At 39.0% G+C, this 19,146-nt stretch overlaps 5 protein-coding genes and 2 non-coding genes across 7 annotated transcripts; 2 read left to right on the forward strand and 5 right to left on the reverse strand.

The window, feature by feature from the left end:
- Positions 1-205: 205 nt before the first annotated feature.
- On the reverse strand, positions 206-297 carry KQ657_003317. The gene has a single exon. It is a non-coding gene; the product is annotated as a tRNA-Met (tRNA).
- A 478-nt stretch (positions 298-775) lies between these two features.
- KQ657_003318 lies at positions 776-867 on the forward strand. The gene has a single exon. It is a non-coding gene; the product is annotated as a tRNA-Lys (tRNA).
- Positions 868-1,953: 1,086 nt separating this feature from the next.
- On the forward strand, positions 1,954-3,036 carry PDR16 (phosphatidylinositol transporter; the record flags this gene model as incomplete). Its single annotated transcript, XM_043194045.1, has 1 exon — positions 1,954-3,036. One exon carries the CDS (start codon positions 1,954-1,956, stop codon positions 3,034-3,036), a length of 1,083 nt encoding a protein of 360 aa, XP_043051097.1.
- Positions 3,037-3,128: 92 nt separating this feature from the next.
- Positions 3,129-3,950, reverse strand: CSL4 (exosome non-catalytic core subunit; the record flags this gene model as incomplete). Its single annotated transcript, XM_043194046.1, has 1 exon — positions 3,129-3,950. One exon carries the CDS (start codon positions 3,948-3,950, stop codon positions 3,129-3,131), a length of 822 nt encoding a protein of 273 aa, XP_043051098.1.
- A 224-nt stretch (positions 3,951-4,174) lies between these two features.
- Positions 4,175-7,981, reverse strand: BNI4 (Bni4p; the record flags this gene model as incomplete). Its single annotated transcript, XM_043194047.1, has 1 exon — positions 4,175-7,981. One exon carries the CDS (start codon positions 7,979-7,981, stop codon positions 4,175-4,177), a length of 3,807 nt encoding a protein of 1,268 aa, XP_043051099.1.
- Positions 7,982-9,789: 1,808 nt separating this feature from the next.
- Positions 9,790-10,992, reverse strand: KQ657_003322 (uncharacterized protein; the record flags this gene model as incomplete). Its single annotated transcript, XM_043194048.1, has 1 exon — positions 9,790-10,992. The coding sequence occupies one exon, from the start codon at positions 10,990-10,992 to the stop codon at positions 9,790-9,792; it is 1,203 nt and encodes a 400-aa protein (XP_043051100.1).
- A 4,859-nt stretch (positions 10,993-15,851) lies between these two features.
- Positions 15,852-17,666, reverse strand: KQ657_003323 (uncharacterized protein; the record flags this gene model as incomplete). Its single annotated transcript, XM_043194049.1, has 1 exon — positions 15,852-17,666. One exon carries the CDS (start codon positions 17,664-17,666, stop codon positions 15,852-15,854), a length of 1,815 nt encoding a protein of 604 aa, XP_043051101.1.
- Between the last annotated feature and the right edge of the window lie 1,480 nt (positions 17,667-19,146).

The following is a 19,146-nucleotide window of genomic DNA, read 5'->3' on the forward strand; positions in this document are numbered from 1 at the left end:
AAATAAAAGAAATGTTGAATATGCTACCTTTAATAAGAATATGCTGTCTTTGGACTAATCAAGACCTTTATTTTGATATAGATACTTTATGCTTTTTTAATGGGGTGCAATAGCTTAAAGTAGTTTTGTTTACTACTCAACTGGTTATTGTTAGGAAACGCGACAGTTAAAAAAAAGGAGCACAAAAAGATGAAAAAAGAAAACGTGCTCCACGGCAGGTTCGAACTGTCGACCTTCAGATTGCACAACTTTAGATAAGCTATGAGACTGACGCTCTGCCAACTGAGCTAGTGAAGCCTATTTTAATTCCTCTTCACCAATTCTTTGTTAGGTCATACGTATACAAAAAATTCATTTAAAGTGCCATAGATTTAGCTTCGTCTTTGCGCTTGATACCGTAGGGGAAAAAAGTCAGATAGTTATATTATTGTAATGGGTTTTGTTTGAATTATTAATATGTCCATTAGGAAAGCTATAACCTACACTTAATGAAATTACATCCAAGTTATAGATGAACTGTGGAAGACAGCAATCATTTTAAAGAAGTGCAACACATTTAAGAATATTGTCAGTGAATATCAAAAGTTTAAACTAGAGTGGAAGAAAGAGCTATAATACAACATTTTGTGACTTACATCAATACGTTTTGGTGCTAGAATGGTCCAATAATAAAATGTAGTTTAACAGCCAAGTACACTGGGGCTACCATTAGGAAAACCACGTGATATAAACATAGACATACTATTCATGCAGAGAAGAAAAACGACAACGAGCGGCCTGGCTAGCTCAATCGGTAGAGCGTTTGACTCTTAGTCTTGTACAAGAGAAGCGATCAAAAGGTTGCGGGTTCGACCCCCGCGTCGGGCTATGTTCCGAACATTACGTTCACCACTTATTTTTTTAGTTTTTGGCAGGTTAGTCAGAATAAGCGTCCCATCTTAATTGCACAATTTTGCCCCCGCTATTTCGGGTATAAAGTATTGCTGGAAGGCAACTAGCTACGGTATAAAATTTGATGGAAGGTTCAGATTTTTAGTTGGTGCTAGTCATTTCCTTCTTAGCGCATACTACGATTTAAAAGCCACATCCAATAATGCGATGCATGGGAAATGCATGTATAATGCGTCGATCGGTGATTGGGGGCATTAAGCGCAAAAGTTTTGAAAATTTTGAATGGTGGAGATATTAACAAGAGGGTCAAAAAAATCCGGATGAGATTTGTTCCGGTATTCCGAGCCAAGGTTCCAGTACAACTGGATGACTTTTGTAAGCTCTAGTAAAAGTTTCTATAGACCATGAACGTGCTCAGCAATAAGGAACAAATACTATAACAAAGCAAAACTGAATGAATGGAAAGCATAAGATACGAGTACTGCCTCGTATTATAAATATTGTTTTGAAGTAGTAGATGCTTGGTCTTTTTGATTACTAAAAAGATTACGCGCGTTTCTTCGTCGGCTCTATAATGTTTGTTACGGTATCTCCGACAACCGAAGATGGAAGATTTGTGACACAGACCGCCAGGATCCTACAACATATAATTCCAAGCCTAGAGATTGGGAACACCAATGTACTCACAATTTACGTTTGCCTTCATTTTCCCAAAGAACAATAGAGGAAAACACCTATTGGGTCACCAAATATATGTATAATCAATAGATGGTAAGTTCCGATACGGTGTTTCGAATACCCTATATGCAGTACAATAACCGTTTCTGTCAGGAATTGCTACAAGAGAGAGTAATATAGTAGTTAGTGATTACATAGTTAAAGATTTTCTGTGATTCTTTTAGGGTTATCTCCGGTATAGGCCATAATATATATATATCTGTGTGTGGCGATATATACTTTGTTTGTATGGAAATCTTTTAGTGTGAAGAGGTGTTCATTCATTCTATTCTATTCTATTCTTATAATAATCCGCATATATTCTTATATACATATATCCATACTATGTTCACTAAGATTAGAAAGTCTCTTTCAACGGGAGCGACGCTAGAGACCAAAGAAGTGGTAAGTTCGTCTAATTCTTCAACGGGTTCTTTGTTAATAGAAAAGACTTTTGTTCCATTTGCAACACCACTGAGCGAGTCACATATTCCACCTCGGGTGGAACTTTCGGAGGAGGAAACCAAAAAGTACTTGGAAGTATTTAGGCACTTCACTAACCCTGACTTGGTCATAGACGCCTCGGAGAACGATCAAAAACACGGGAAGAAAGTCAACTGTACACCTCTCACGGATGACGAAAAGGCATGGCTTACAAGAGAATGTTTACTTAGATATTTAAGAGCAACCAAATGGATAGTTGCTGATGCGAAGGAAAGATTGGAATTGAGTATTGCCTGGAGAAGAGAGTTTGGTATAAACAGAGCATTCCCTAAAGATAACACCGTCAACTTCGAAACATGTTCCATTGAAAATGAAACCGGGAAGGAAGTGATTCTAGGCTTTGATAATGATGCTAGACCATGTCTTTATTTAAAGCCCGGAAGGCAAAACACAAAGACCTCTCAACGACAAGTAGAACATATGGTTCTTATGTTGGAGACCGTTATTGATTATATGCCTTCCGGACAAGATTCACTTGCATTACTTATTGATTTCAAGGAACATGATGTCGGGATTAAGAACTCAAAAATTCCTCCAATGGGTATTGCCAAACAAGTGTTACATATTTTACAAACACATTATCCTGAGAGACTAGGTAAGGCACTCTTAACCAATATTCCTACCCTTGCGCGAGTGTTTCTAAATCTTATTTATCCCTTCATAGATCCTTTGACCCGAGTCAAATTGGTTTACGATAGACCATTTCCTGAGTTTGTACCTGCACAACAATTGGATTATGATTTTGGTGGAGACGTCAACTTTGAATATGACCATGAAAAATATTGGCCCACAATGATAGAAATAGCTACCAAGAAGAAGACCCACTATATGTCACGGTTCGAGAAGTTTGGAAAACGCATCGGTCTTTCGGAAGTTGACTTAAGAAGCGATAATGAAGAATTGGTATATCCACCACCAGCATAAGCATCGAGATGCTAGCACTAATACATAATAATAATAGTAGTAATAATAGTAGTAATAATAGTACTAGTAGTAGTATTAAGTGTGTATTCCAATTACTCTATAAATGGCTTTGCCACCTTCCGTTGCTCAACCACACCCGTTCGGTCAACCATAGATTGCCAGTCCAAAGGAAACATCACATCTCCAGCTCCTCCCATAGATTGAGCGAAAACAACCCCAAGATCGTTTCGGGCAGTGCTCATATAATAGTTTTGGCCATCACCTAAACTGATAATCAAACATCGTACAATGTCTCCTGGTCTGAAACTGTCCACTATCTTGACCTTATCTCTGTCTGTGCTTCTAACGTCTTGAGATCTGATGATCCCTTTGAAACCCTCACCCAAGTCCATCCCCACGGCTTGAGGTCCACTGGTCTGAGACGACGCTATGGTTTGGTGCGATGTCAAGGCTTGAGACCCTCCTCCGGCTGTTACACTGCCATGTGCCAAATCGCCATTAGCACCAACACCACTATCGGGAAGAATGTTACCCAGACTTTCCACGGTTAACAATTCACAGTTGGCTTGTCTCTGACCGATTCTGGTGATCTTCACAAGTACAATATCTCCTTCGGAAGGTAGACAGCTAGACTTTGTATTATGACGATCATTAGACGTGTCTGATGACCTATAGCTATTGTTCTTAGTACTGAGTACCGATACTACGCTCTTAGTGATCTTTTCTTCTGGGGTAGCCTCAGTATGTATTTTCCCTAATATGGTGGAGCTTATTACTTTGATTACCGAATTTTCCCCACTCTTCACATCGGTCACAACGGTTCCAGGACCGGCTATAAACTGGGATATAACGTCGCCATCTCGCTTATATATCGGAGTTATGTATTGACCAGGTACAACCAAGTCGCCGTTCATTCTTTATAAGATCTTGTAAAGGTAACTGAGTCGTCTTTCGTTTGACTCGATGAGATGAAGTTCTGAATTTTTGTTATTTTTCGCACTTTTTCAAGGTAGGTACTCACGTTGACTAACACAAGCCATACCACATAAGCCAAAAGTATTCATGTTAACTATATATGAAAGAATTAAATAATAATGATAATGATAATATGATGATGATGATGATGATGATGATTATGTTAGAAGAAATGTGTATAGCATTGAGAATCTGTGTGAATCTCCATCTCTGCTTTAAAGGTATTCAACTCGTCCTTGATCTTCTGGGCCAATAATGGTGTCAATTGATTACATGTAGCCGTATCAGGATGTCTATCGTACTCCTCGGGATTGTAAGTATCATATAAGATAATCCGTGACGAGAACCGAACACTTTGACTCAGTGCATTGGCCATGGTACTCATCACCTTAGGTGCTGCCGCTCCACCACTCTTGAAGAAATTGGTGGTCTTCAGTACAAATGAACTAAGCGATTTGGGACTGGAAGTTGCAGAGTTATCTGAAAATGATGGGAACTTATTTTGACTAAATCTTCCTCCATTAACTGAAGGTGGTGCAAATGAAAATCTGCTGACTTCTTCATGCTCATCTTCATGTCTAAGTTCATGTGCAATCAGTCCCGAACCATAAGTGTAATTACTATCACGAGTTCCTCCATAACCAACAGTAGCATAACTATAATCTTCTTCCTCTTCTTCTTCGTCAGAACTTGTACCAAACCCTCCTCCGATTCCACTGCCTGAATAATCAGTGTCATCGTCCATAGACAACGTAAATGATTGATGACTGTCACTGCTACGCAAGCCCGCGTTCTCGAACTTACCTCCAAACGAAGGAGGCTTCAACCCTCTAAATGACATGGATATTGGTCGAGCAAACTTCCCTTTGCTGTCTAAAGCAGGTGATGTTCCCACTGTACGGTATGCATTTTCCAATATGGGTGATTGTTCAAGCTGTATTCCGTCGAGTTTATTCTCTTCAACATCCTTGATCTGCCCGAGATCACCAAGTAGTTCACTCTCATACCCAGAACTAGGTGTAATGTGGTCGGCACTTAAAGTATCCAGTTCCATTGTACTGGGTGAATACAAAGTGTTAGTTATAGGTGGAACAACAACTCCCTCTGATAGTGACTTTAAATATTGAACGTTGGGATCTAACATACTCGACCGCTTCTCTTCGGGGCTCTTCTCCAAAGTCGATTCTCCCAATACCAATTGGTCAGAGCTTTCGTTACCATTGTCAGAATTAAAGAGGTTTGTCTTGTCAGTGAGACTAATAGCACGAGCAATGCCATTTCCGTTTGGCAGGCTGATCTGGACGGGCGAAGTTGGATACTTCTTCATTGTTGGCTCAATATAGGTCAATTCTTCATTATCCGCTAACCGGCTCTCTTCAATGTCATTTGTCTTGAGAGGCAATGGATTCAATTTTGGTGATTCCAACATACTAAAGTTGTCTGCATCTATAAAGTCGGCAAAATCCATAAGATCACCAAAGTTCAGCATATCTTCACTACTGCCTACACCCACTAAAGCAGCTGAAGAGCCGGACTTTGAAGTTGCGCTTGTCAAGATATTTTCGTTGGAGTTGTCAATCGTGTTGTCAATGGAATTAACGTTCAAGCTTCGAGAAGAGTTTTTCAAGATGCTATTGGACCGTGTCATTGAAGTATTTCTGGAGGGAATGTTGAGACGGCCCTGATAATGAACAATATTCTCATCTCCACCGTCGTAATTGACAAAGGAGTTTCTCTTATGTGATTTGATGGACTTGATAGAACGTGATCTCTCCAAGGAAATTATACTTTCTACTTCCTGGGCGTCCAAGTGTTTGGGGAAAAGCGATTCCCCAATGAGCAGATCACTTTTCGTCTTCTTTGACTGTTCTTTTTGGCTCAGCACATCAGATAATAATGGGGACCCAAAAATGGTATCATTACTGAACCGAGAGTCCTTCTTTACATGAAGTGGTTCATCATTACTTTCATTACCTTTTCTTTCTGTTCTTTCCTGTTGCTCTTTCTCGTTCAACAGTTCAGGGATTAATTGTATTTCCTCTCCATATCCACCGCCATTCATCCTATTAATTGGTGGGTTAGAATGTAAATTATCATCGTCATATTTGATTTCTTCCAACTCTTTCCGTTCTTTGGAAGCTAATGGGAACAGGAACTCGGATGCCACCGTGGTACTCTTTCTTCTGTCTGCGCGAGGTGAATCCACAATCTCACGGATCGAATTCAATGTCACTGATTGAGGTGGGAATTGTTCAATCTGATTGTCGTGAGGAGTAAGGCTTGTCAAGTTATCTGACGATTTGTTCTTCTTGAACACATTCATAAAAGTGGAATTGGATTTACTCTTCCCAAGTTTCTTTTGACCAGATTGTGATTGTGATTCTGTCGAATTAATATTAGTAGATCTTGATGGCTGTGAAGAAGATCCCTTTGTCGTATTCGTCGTGCTGTTTGTCGTGTTCGTTGTATCATCCTTGTAATCAGCCAAGTTTGGTGTGGAATATGACTTGCTTTTGATTTCCGATGGTGGTTTGCCTTTGAATAACGCCTTAAAACTAAATCGTTTCTTCTCTTTGGAAGTCTTGTCCTTTTCCTTGTCCTTTTTGGAGGAAGAAGCAAACTTTGAAATATCGCTCAAAGTGCTCGATCTCTTATGCTTACTAGGTGTTAATGGAGGTTTTGGTTTTGAAGTATTGGTCCTTGAATTGTTCGTGCTCAGTGAACTGTTGGATGGGAACCTACTGCCTTGAACTGGTGTGCTTGGTGAGCGAGCAAGAGGATGCAAATCGGATATCGTTCTAGGACGAAATACCTGTTGTTTAGGTGTCTCTGGTTCTAATAAAGGTGTCGTCTTATGGTTGGCGGTGGTGTTGGTGAAAGAGGTGTTTTTCTGATCTATTGTTGACGACCCGAAGTTATGAATATGTGTTTTGGTAAGCGGCAATGGGTTCAACAAACCATTTGTAGGTGGGGGGTTATTATTAATATTGTTGTTCTTATCAATTTGGGGTGATTGAACATCAACAGATTTGATCAGAGCCTTGACGTCATCGCTTGATTTGATTGTTTGAAAAACCGCTGGGGCTGCCAAAACGGGTGTTTCCTCGTTTGTACTATAACCTCGTCCGTCCATTGTACTTCCAGGCGATTCATAAATTTCTCGTTCGAGAATGGCAGTAGATTTAGATAAGTCTTGATCTTTTGTCGCGTCATGGTGATCTTGTTCATGAGCTGTTGCAAACGATGTAATTGAAACGGATGATACGTTTGGGTGATTGACGCTACTGGATTGTACAGCTGAATTTAAATTTGAGGTTTGAGCGAATGCGTTGGTAGTCGGCGTGTCAGATGACGTTGCAGAGTGCAACGAAGGTGTAAGGTCCTTTTCTCCTTGGTCGACCACACTTGGAACCACTGTGGACTGTTCTGTATCTGATGCGGGTGTTTTCAAACCCAAATCCGCAGTTTCCAATGATTTATCATTCAATGAGTCAATGTCATTGTGAGGTAATCTATAGCTACTACTACTGATGGGTCGAACTTCGTCGTCTTCGTGTTCTGTCTCTTGCTCCTCAGAAATAGTGGCGAAAGAATCACCTTTGGACTTCTCGTTGAGTATACCTTCTAGCTTTTTCATCGACGGAGAATTCTTCATGTAGATAGTTCTTCTGGCTGTGGACTCCTTCTGAGGCGCAGCATCATTGGTCGAAGAGGTTGGCTCAATTGGATTTGTTGAATCTGTACCTGATGCTCCCGCTGTGGGGTCGGCTTGGGATACGAATCCGTTTATTTTAAAGTCTTTGGAGGAGTGATTTGACGACGTGCCCTTTAGAGCAGCGTTTATGGAGCGTGAGGATATAGAGTGTTTGAACTGGATTGAATCCCGGAGATTATTCAAATGCTGGTTTGAGTCGGACCCGGATGACGAGTAAAACGAATTACTGAGAAAGCTGTCGGCATTATTAGACATCGTAGCAATTGGTGGAAGGGACGTTCGACTTAAAAAAAGCACTCTATTTGAAAGAATAAGTTATAATGTAACGATAATCGTCTCAGTCCATTCACTGACAAAAGAATTTCCTACCAAAAAAAAAATAACAAGGGATCACCAAGTGTTAGTATACAACTGAGTTATATGATATAGCTATAACTGATTAAAATGTACGACTAAAAGAACCAACTTATGGTTAAACCTTATATAGGCGTATCGTGGTGGAGGGTTGGTTTCGAATCGACCGAAAAAAAAAATCTCTTCCACGTTGAAGTCAACTACTATCAGCGGGTCCCAAGTCTATGTAAGGAAGTAAAGGTGGATGGATGGATGCTTATTTTAAGACCTTGTTCCAACTGAAAATGATAACAACAATGTAACAACGTAGCTGTCGATGGTTGAATAATTAGAAAAATACCAGTGGGTAGAGAATCGCAGGCCGAGAACTAGTTAGTACGAGAAAGTGTATGGCACTGCACTTTGAGGTTTTAGAATGAAGCGAGGGCTTTTTCCAACCCGCGAATACGAATAGTCTAGTGTGGCAGTTGGTGGAGTGATAGTGAAAAATAATAGTACTAGTAATAATAGTTAGTACTAGTAGTTGGTACTAATACTAGTGATAGCAATAATAGCCTAGATGTTCAAAAAGTAGGGGTACAACTACATGTAATTATAAGTACCATTATCATTTTATTATTGGGGGTTAATGGGTGACGGAGTTAACACAATAATATATTCAAACAGTATTGTAATTTATCGCACAAATTACAACCATAAATTATCATTATGAATCTATTATTGCTAATTGCAGAATGTTTGTTGTATATCAATTATCGTTTTCGTCACTATAAGATCGGTGGTTTGGGTATTTTTGCTTCTGATCTAGGTTCGACTAAAACCTCCCCCTGAAAATGCTCCGGGTGGTTATTTATTTTCTTTTTTACCTCCTTCTACAATCCACCCCCTTTTCTCACCGCGACCTCGTTCTTTACTCCCACTTCAAATAACAGTTGACCGCCTTCGATTTTATTACTAGTAGCACTTGTCTCCACATTCACCCACTACGTCACCCTATTGAACACTCTACTCTATTATTGTTTAGGGTACCATTTAGGTTCTGCCAAGTTCCATCTAGCACTTGTCTGCCGGAACACGCATGTAAGCAATCCTAGAGAACAATTCACGCGTACCCCACGCGTAGTCCTGGAGGCACTATTCGGTTTCCTATTACGGTATATTAATGTTTTGGCATATGCACGCTTTGGTGGAAAATCTTATGTAATCTCAACTTCAATTCCACCAATGCAACAACTTCAGGATGGGCTAAAATGATCAATGATCGGATGAAACCAGTTCACATCTATCCATTGTCTGATCTCTCATCTATAAGTCTCGTGATTGCAGAGTCATGGTAGCTAACCTTTATAAAGGACTTCCAATTATATGACATTTGACAATTAAGATCTACATCAAATTTTCAGATGTAATCCACCGCCTTAACACTCAATTTCAACCCTTCTGTAGTCAGTTGCAGCTATCTCCTCATTTATGATAGCAATATATATATGTGTGTGTGTGTGCTGTGTGAACAGTAGCTTTATGTAATCGGCATAGTTTCATTACTAAACATAATCATAATCTAATTACTTATTTAACATTCATCCTTGATGATATAACAATCTTACTCCCAAGAACACTTCCTTATGTTCGAGCCCAAATAATCCCTAGTCCTGCTAATTCCCGCGATCCATTTTAATCAATCCCAGAATGTAAGTATCCTTCCTTCTCTACATGATAATACAATCTGACCGTTTATGGAACTTGCGACCAACACCATTGCTCCGAAGCTTTGATTTTAAATTCTTGGTAACGGGTTCTGGTGGAGAGGAAGAAACTCTGTTCTCACGCTTAGCATTCTGAAGTGGTTCTCCAATAAATGAAGTGGCAGAGGTAAGAACTGAATTTCTTTCCATTAGAGAAACATTAGCAATGCTATCTGAATCAGAAGGCGCAGCTGGTACGGCAGAAACACGCTCACCCTCACCCTCTTGTCCCTCAATATTATAGAACAAGTTTGTAGCTGTGGTGGCTGGTGTATTCATAGTCATATGATTGTTGTACTCTTCACCCTGATAATCTAATCTCATGACTGGATCTATTCCAAATTGCAATATAGAATCGGCCAAATAACAATATAATTTGATCCATAAAGATTCCAACTCTCTGGTGAACCGAACTCCAAATCTTTCATGGAATGTCTTGACCAATGCTTCACCCATCAACTCAAAACTATCAGCAGAAATACCCAAAATACGACTGTGCTTCTTACCTAAAACACACAAGAAGTCCTCCAAACTACTTAAGTTCTCTAATTGTGAAATGGCAAACGACAATACACCAGCAAAGGAAACAGCCTGGTGATGTAGCGAGGGGAACATCTTTATTAACTTGGGTTCCATTGATAATAAATTGTCATAAAATTGACGACAGAATAAAGAGCTAGCCATGGAGTTCAACGCGTACTTTGCATTACTGTGGTGACTGTGTCCATTACTAGCATTGGCCAGTAAACTATTGGCAAAGGTACCGGGGATTCTGGAGGAGGTGTTATTGGTTTCTTCTTCAATGTTCTCGTTGAGTAACATGACATTCCAGGTGTATCTCAACAAGTCGATATCAGACTTTGACAAGGTCAACTTTATGAGGTACTGAGATCTTGTGGAAAGATTGGAATCTATAGTTGATCTGGTGGACATCTTTTCCAATTGATAGTCGAAGGAAGCTTGGGACAGATTGCTGTGAATCCCGTAAGTGTAGGTAGTTTCATTATCTACCTTCTTTTTGTTGAAATGGGATAAGAAACTAGCAGAGCTTTGACGAGGAGTTACCGATGATGCGTTCCGCAGTCTTGGGTAGATGTCTGAATCGATTCCCAAATCCTGTACTGTTGAGGTGTACGATGACTTCGACATAGTTCTCGCGAAACCCATGCTCGACGATCTGGAGTTCCTTTGATTGTCGATTTGGCTAGGATAGTAGCTTTTCATGAAGTTGGACATTGATGAGGTAAAGGTGGAAAATGATAAGGTATGAAGAGAAAAAAAGATTGCGATCTGCAAAATTGCCTAAAGAGAAGTATAACCTTATTTATACCAAGTTACGATACGAACGATACTATCGACACTTTTGATTTATTCGACTAGTATTCTTTTATTAGGATATTTGGTTCGGTATAAAGCTCTCCCCAATTGTCTTTAAGGAATGCGATGCTTTGGTATAAATAAGCCTTTGGTATCCGTTTGCGATTCTATTGTCCGTAACAGAAATTACACTCGATCTTGCAAAATCAAACAATACCGTTTGCACAAAAAAAATGCCAGACTGCATGTGTTACAAGGTACAACAACTCTTAAGCGTGTGATTGGGGCACACAATCCAAATTGGATACACATTAATTGTCAAACTTTCCTTTGTGATCTGAATATAACGGATGGTTTCAAGGTAAGAATAGGAGACAAAGAATCTTTTCTAATGGTGAAGAAGTCTACTGGCTTAGAATAAGACTAGATCGCATAATAGATTGACAATGATTAGAGATAAAAATACAAAGCATGTAAACATTGACGAACCGTTTAAATGTTTCATAGTATTTAGCGATTAAGGCGTCACTCTTAAACTCTCGGCTCAGTTGAACGATATCATATGGTAATCCAGATATGAAATCTACTTTCGCTAGAAACTGAGCAAGATTTATTGTGCCTAGAACTAACAATTGCATCAAGTACTCATTTAAGAATCCCAAGTTATAATAAGATAATTGTTAGTAGCATTCTGTATTGTGTAGCAACAACTGTTCCAGATTTCTAAAAGTGGAAACAGAACGATCAATTAGTAGGTACTTAATACAAGTGGGGATTGTTTGGACTAATACGGATAAGACACGCCTTTTTGATACATTCTGTTCAATTGGTGATTTCATTTAATTGCATATCAAGACTCCTTGAAACACATTTAGCGAGTTAATAAGTAGTACAAAAAGTCTGACGAGACGATATCTTAACCAACAATTTGAAACAACATGACATGTAGATCACAAGTCTAATTGGGAAAAAAGTCCGGTGGTAGATTTTTATATTCTCCTTCACAGTTCTTTAATCAAGGAAGCTAGCCAATAGTAGAACCATGAGGCTACAAATAATTTTTCATTTGCCTTATCTTTATTCACGACTCCACTTGTTCACAGCAATGAAATCAGAAAGCCTAACGTAACCTTCAGGTAAAGTCAAAGTTGATAGGGGCACAGACTCATGCTCGCATTCATGGCCAAGCTCTTGCTCTCGCTTACACTTACACTTCCACTGAGAAAGATGAACTCGAGATTTTAGTACTTGGTCCTGGGTCCTGCTCAACTGTCGGGCGATTCAACAGTCCGCGGTGCTTTACTTGTACTACTGAAATCGGAAATGGTCATATTCAACTGTAACTTAGTAGCCAAATAATGCACAATAACTAGTGACTAGATAAGGCGCAATGCGCGATATTTATTACACGTCTCTTGTGGGCATCAAGTAGGTCTTACGATTATGATATTGGTAGAATAAGACCACATCAAAAGAAAGAGTTAGCCCCATTGTATCTTACATGAGCATCTTATGTCCTTGTGAAGGAGCTGTCTTGATAGCCCTGGCTCCTGCGCCAAACTAATGCAAAAGCATGCCCGTCTTGTCATGTTTAGTAGAGAAGAAGCCATAAAAGATCGCCAGTGCACGCACTGGTCACTCACATGCAATTATAAGGCTAGGATCCACTAAAGTGAGTAAATCATAATTATCTCCTTCTGATAACTCCAACTGTATACAATCTCTCCACAATTTCCTGACAGCTATTTCGTAATTACTTGCATGGTACAAGCATCTTTGTACGCCCGCAAACAAGAATTGAGCAAGAAAAATTTTACCTGTAGCAGGCTTAACCAAGCCGGCGCGGTTGACCAATTACAAAAATTTGATTTCGTAAATATCCCATTGAAGGAAAATCTTTGTCAAACAGTAACCAGTTGCTGTTAAGAACGAAAACGATAAACCCAGTTTGTAGCGATGATTAAGTTTGCGTAAAATCAAATCAATCTTTCATCGTTTTCAACATAAATGTCGCTTATTATACTTTCCCATGATGTCAACAATATTTTCACAATGAACAATGTAGCCAGTTAAGTTCCGTTGGATTTGAGTTCTCATTCAAACCCAAGTTATACCTTTGGAGACACTTGACGTCAATAGCGGAGTCCCCTTAAGAAGGAGGCATTGGGCGGGTAAAAAATTTCCTCTGTTGGGGATCAGATCTTTTCAATCTAACTAGCACATTCTCATAGTTAGGCATATAAATTTGCAGCCGTACTAACATCAGTACTTTTAGAAAGTATCGAACAATGTACTTGACCTTGACCTCCGTCTATTCTAACCTTAAATTGGTTCCTTGGACGTAAACCTTTACTATTTTGTCAACAGGTTATATTTGTTATAAAACAATAATATCTTGTCCGTACCCAAATACGTTGATGGATTCCGCTCAAGGAATACTGGAAATATATGAATGTTACACATTACTCAGGTACAGCGTCTGACATGTGAAGCTTCAGAATGAAATGGATTCAAATGCGCTTGTTTTCAATCTATGCTTGCGATTATAGGGCACTTTTATCATGAACGATATGCTGTCGTACAACAAAATTGATCCTATTTTGGGCATTAAAATAGAATTCTATATTGTGATGTAGATTTTAATCGGTTTTGTGCGGTGGCTGTAAATCAAGTAGATTATTGAACTCTTAATTTTATCAATATTAAATTTCAACTTTTCCAAAATTCTTTAAAAAATCAATCATCTACTGCGGCATGTTCTCCTACTGTTTTGCTGTACAACTAAGATTTGGTTTCTATCGTTTAAAAACCAAGCCACTTGATAGATAGCTGTTGTTAAACATACAACGTTTGCAAATATGTTGAAATCCAATTTAACTGATTTGCTAAGGGCATGTTAGGGGAATTTAACAATTGTGTCCTACTATTCGTTAGTACACTTCTTTTGAATTCAACGAAGCAGTTCCTCTGAAAGGCAATAATCAACTTTGCAGCAAATCGTTGAATTTAATCTATGTTGAGCTAGCCTGCGGGGATTGATACTTTTACTTACTCCTTAATCATCGATGTTTCCATCTCCCATTGTCTTGCTCATTTTTAAAAATATCACGACAACATTGTTGACTTCATGTATATCAGGATCGTTTTAAACCATTTTCCATAGTCAAGCCGTGCTATTTAAATGTGTTATTTATCCTTGGTAATTGCAACGCTAATAACAAACTAGAATACCATCAAAAGACTCAGGAAACTATGGTCTGTCTGACGGTAAGCAAAAGATCCTAGATTATTAGCATTTACCCAAAATTTTAGCAAAATCAATTTTTGATCGAATTCTAATTATTGATTAACACTTTTTTTGACTCATAGAGTATCTTTTAAATATCTGCCCCGTTCTAAGTGTTGCACAAGAAGCACACTACACCCATATCCAAAGTACCCAAATTCAAATTACCTTTAATAGCCCTAATGGACTCAAAAAAACATTTAGAATGTTGTAGCACTCACATTTACGATTATTCAGTATCGTCATTATTGCTAGTCATCACATTGGACTTGACAAAGGTAGTGAAGAATCAGAAAATTGAGTTGTATCATATAACTGTGGACGAGACTATAGCCAAAGAATATTGAATCCTTTAATCAAAAAAATCCAAATCGTGGAAGTAAGGGTATCGGTGGCTATTATTCCTTTCAGGCATTAAATTATATCATTCCGTGAGTTATGATAGACTTCACCCTGGACCAAAATTTAAGGGCGATATACAGTACTTGTTGATAGTGTTCCAGACTTCGAGTAGAAAGACATAAGATTATGGTACAATTCCATTTTAATTTTGAGGTAAAAGAAGTTTCTTAGTTGTGTGAAAAGTCTTATGGTAGCTATGGTGAATACAAATCACTTTAATTGCATTGAACGAGATAACAGATGCCCATTAAACGTGGCCAAGAGGTAGCTTCTTGGGTAACTTATTCGTTCATATAAAGGAAATTTCCAGTTTGTATTCGTGCCTATTTAGCTAGCATACGCCGTTTGTTGGAACGGCATAACGAAGTAGTGAAAATCAAAGTTGCTTGAAGCACACCATCTGAAGATACAGGGGTGGTACCAGCAGTGACATCATTGTCTAGTAACAATCATCATTTCACAAAACCCTCAGAATGAATCAAAAACATTGGAACTTATGCACAAGTTCTAAAACTACACTACAAACTAAGGTTTCAATGCAACGATTTCACTTAACTTTACTGGCATAATAAGACCTTGCAATAACCATTTTCTTGTATTAATCAATGGTTTAAGCTCACATTTACAAGAGTATCAAAAATATAGCTTTTTTTCATTGTGGGACAAGCGAAATGGAAGTCGATACGTATCTGCGTTACTAGATGCACACCGCGTGGAAATTTCAGTAGATCATTAGATACCTAATTGGGAATATCAAACCATGAGCCATGTTATGCTTCGTGTATCATTTCAACAGCCCCTTGCAAATCCATTTTGGGAATTCACAATGAAACCCATGCTCTACATTGTTCTTAGCAATAATAAAACCCTGGATTATATTATAATACATACGCGATTTGCGTGCTCAGAAGAAGTCTAACTATAACAAGGAGTGAAACAAAGCTCTATAATAGTGCAACCAGAATGCAATAACAGTCGTAATAACATTAAAAATAGCGTAAAGACAGAATCACTTGTTTTATTAAAAATGATTCATGGCGTCAGCTTGAGGAATTTCGGCATAATAACTCTGTAATGCTCGTCTTAAAGCAGGAACTAATTTATCCCACCTGAGAATACGTACTTCCTTGTCAAACCCACGGGGCTTTCTTGTTTCATAGCCCATAATTCTTTTAGCTAACTCCACCCTGCATTCGTGATTAGAAGGTGTACGATATGGAGGGTAGCTTGCTGCTATCTGTATTCTATTTTGCAAAGCACTCTCACCAGCGGCATGAGAATCGCTCATACGAGAACTGATAGGCTTTTTGGACCAAAAAGGAACCAAATTAGATCTAACCCTTCCTCTTTCGCGTCTTCTTTCAGCGGGATCCTTGAAATTTTGACCAATTAAAAGCTCCACGATCTCAATAACCTCAACAGAAGTGATATAATATTGGAATGCCTTTCCGCCATTGTTATCGTTATTCATTTGGCCACTGTAATACTCATCTTCACTGGAACTTGTAGCAGACTCATTTTCTGGGGCCTCTCCCTTAAACTTTGGGTACACATCACATTCTAAACATGAAACTTCAACTACCTTAGAGTTTGAATTTGAATTCTTAGAGTCAAGAGCTTCTGGATTATCCTCGGCAGAACCAAGAATATTGAAGTGGGCGATAACATTAGGACCGTTTTGAACTCTTTCAATACGGATAATTCTTCTCCGGTCACTTTTTTCAGAAGGATTCCACTTTGGTTTGCAAATATCCTCCATTGAAGCACCGTTAATGGATAATTCGACAGGCAAAAAGACAGAGTCTGATTCAAGTGATTCCTTTGGTGGCCTTGTACTGCTACCACCAGCAGAAATACCTCTTACGATCCTGTAGCTTGCCCTGGGATAGAAGGCAGTCAGTGTGTCATCATTATCTTGCTTGACTTCAACGTGCTTCAATTTACCACTTTGCCTACTCTTCGAAGGCATGCTCAAGTAGGTAGCAGAAGTGGGAGCCGAACTGTAGCTGTAGTATGGGGTAGAAGAACTTTCATAAACTGAAGGAGTTCCTGAGTAATTTGACTTTGCACCCACAGGTAATGATAAGCGTTGTGGTTGGTGAGGTGTGGGTGGAATAGATTGATCCATGCCATAACCGAAATTAGGGTTGGATGTGGAGAATGAGTCTCTTCTTGAACTACTATAACTCGATTCAGGGTAAGAATGTTGCGGATACATTTGTTGCTGCTGGTGAACAGGGATTTGATGTGGTGTATGACGAAAGTTGTCGTACTTTGAAGCAGGGGTATGATTTTGAGGAGTAGTAGCTGATGGTGGAAATTGAGTTGTCATCGAAGAGCCTGATGTGTGACTTTCGAAGATGTTATCATTTTCAATCTGTTGACCAGCAATTGGTATGCTTGAAGAAATGCCAGTGGAATCTATTTGAGGGGGAATTTCGCTGGATGGTGTGGAAAATTGTTGATAATAATTAGGGGCCACGTTGAAATCGGAATTAAAGTGGGCTTGCTGTTGAACTTGTGGTTGGTATTGAGGGAACAGTTGTTGTTGTGGTAGTAGAGGTTGTGATTGTGGTTGTATTTGTTGAGGCATATGTTGGGTAGCTTGAGAGAGATTGTTACTGTATGGTTGACCAGCATCCATAGGTAAATTGTTGGCAAAGGATTCGTCCAAGTTGTTAATAGATGACGAATTAGTTGGTGGAAAGTTGTTCGATGTTGGAACGTAGCCCTGATAAGAACTAGGCTGGTTGTAGGTGCTCTGACTTTGAGAGTCAAATTGATTGTAGGAGAAAGAGTCTGGATCATCCATTGTTGATCGGGAATTTGAATTCATATATGACTTGTTTTTGTAATAGTTGGGACCGTTAAAAGTCTGTGGGGAGTTCTCGACTTCGTCGCCAAACGGCATAGAAAATAGTTGCAAGTCTTGGTAGCCATTCGCATCATCAGAAGGGCCACTCATATCCATTGGAGAAGTTGACAATTCAAACAAGTGAATCAGCATTGGACTCTATTATGCCACAGCAATGGTTGATATGAAACCAATGATATAAAATAAACGGCGAAAGTTGCAATTCAAAGAAACTACCTAATAGTCAGCAACCAGATGTGGATCAACCCACGAAAAGAGCCAGATCTATAGGAAAAAACTTGGATTCCAAGTAAACACTCACTTTGATTCAATCTGAAATCAAGGCTGGAAAACGCGGTTATTGGTTTGCATGGACTGAGCTACGGTAGGGCAGCGATTCCAAACTCTGAAATTTCAGTTATATGTCTTATGCGTGGTACGCACTACTGAAGAGTAGATTGTATAAGGGTGTCTTGCGAGTATTGTATACAGCCACTGACACTTCTTGTACCTGACCACAAAATAGATTTTCTTACAATATACCTCAAACCTGGTGCTCTGGACACAATATGAAAACGTCTTTCAAGGCACGGGGGATGGAGATGCAGCTAGGAGCAGCTGAGGAGGTGATGACTATTTGTGTTTCGCACTATCGTGAACCTTCCCAGTTTCGTAAGTAAAATTGATACAGCACTTGAACAATTCAATCAGGAAGCACTTTATCGAGATGATGCTTTCTTCGGTTGTTGAATGGGATACACTTATTTGACACTCACGCACCGAAATTGGATTAGGGCAGCAGAGTCAAGGTTTGGGGATCAGGAAATGTGCTTGTGGAAGTACAACGATGAGCCACGAAAGAGAATCGGACACTAAGGAGAAGACTCTGATTAGTTAAGAGTTCAACCAAAAATAAACGAAGGGATTATAGGGATAATGTAAGGATGTTCCACTTGTATTAATACTCGCTGCCGATGATAACGGTAAATGTTCTTCAAGTAATGTCCACTAAGTGAGAAGTGGGAGAAATATAGCCTGTGTAAGCTGATAAAGTAATTTGAAACAAAAACAAGAAATCACACTGAAGTTAAATTCGAGAGGGATCAAAGGGTTTTAAATACACCATTGCTTGTTGTTGATGGCTCCAAGGAGATATAAATAATTTCTCGCAACCTGAAGATGCCAAAAGCCAGAAACAGAAGCGTCAATGATTAACATGGTTCAACTTTGATTAGCGGGTTTTGTAGAACAAATGAAAAAACTATCATTCATGCATAAAAAATAAAAAGAATAAGAGAAGAAGTTACAGAGAAGAAACTGTATGCATCAGAGGCTATGTGTAAATTTTGCTGTGCATAGCTGGAGTGCATCATATTCACAGGATTGCCCTGCCAAATTCCTTTTTGCGCCAGCCAGTTATGCACTGCAAATCAATACCCAAAAACACAATAAAAAAATAAAA

This window comes from Scheffersomyces spartinae, assembly GCF_019049425.1.
Source record: "Scheffersomyces spartinae strain ARV_011 chromosome Unknown scaffold_3, whole genome shotgun sequence".
Taxonomy (NCBI): Eukaryota; Fungi; Ascomycota; class Pichiomycetes; order Serinales; family Debaryomycetaceae; genus Lizanozyma; species Lizanozyma spartinae.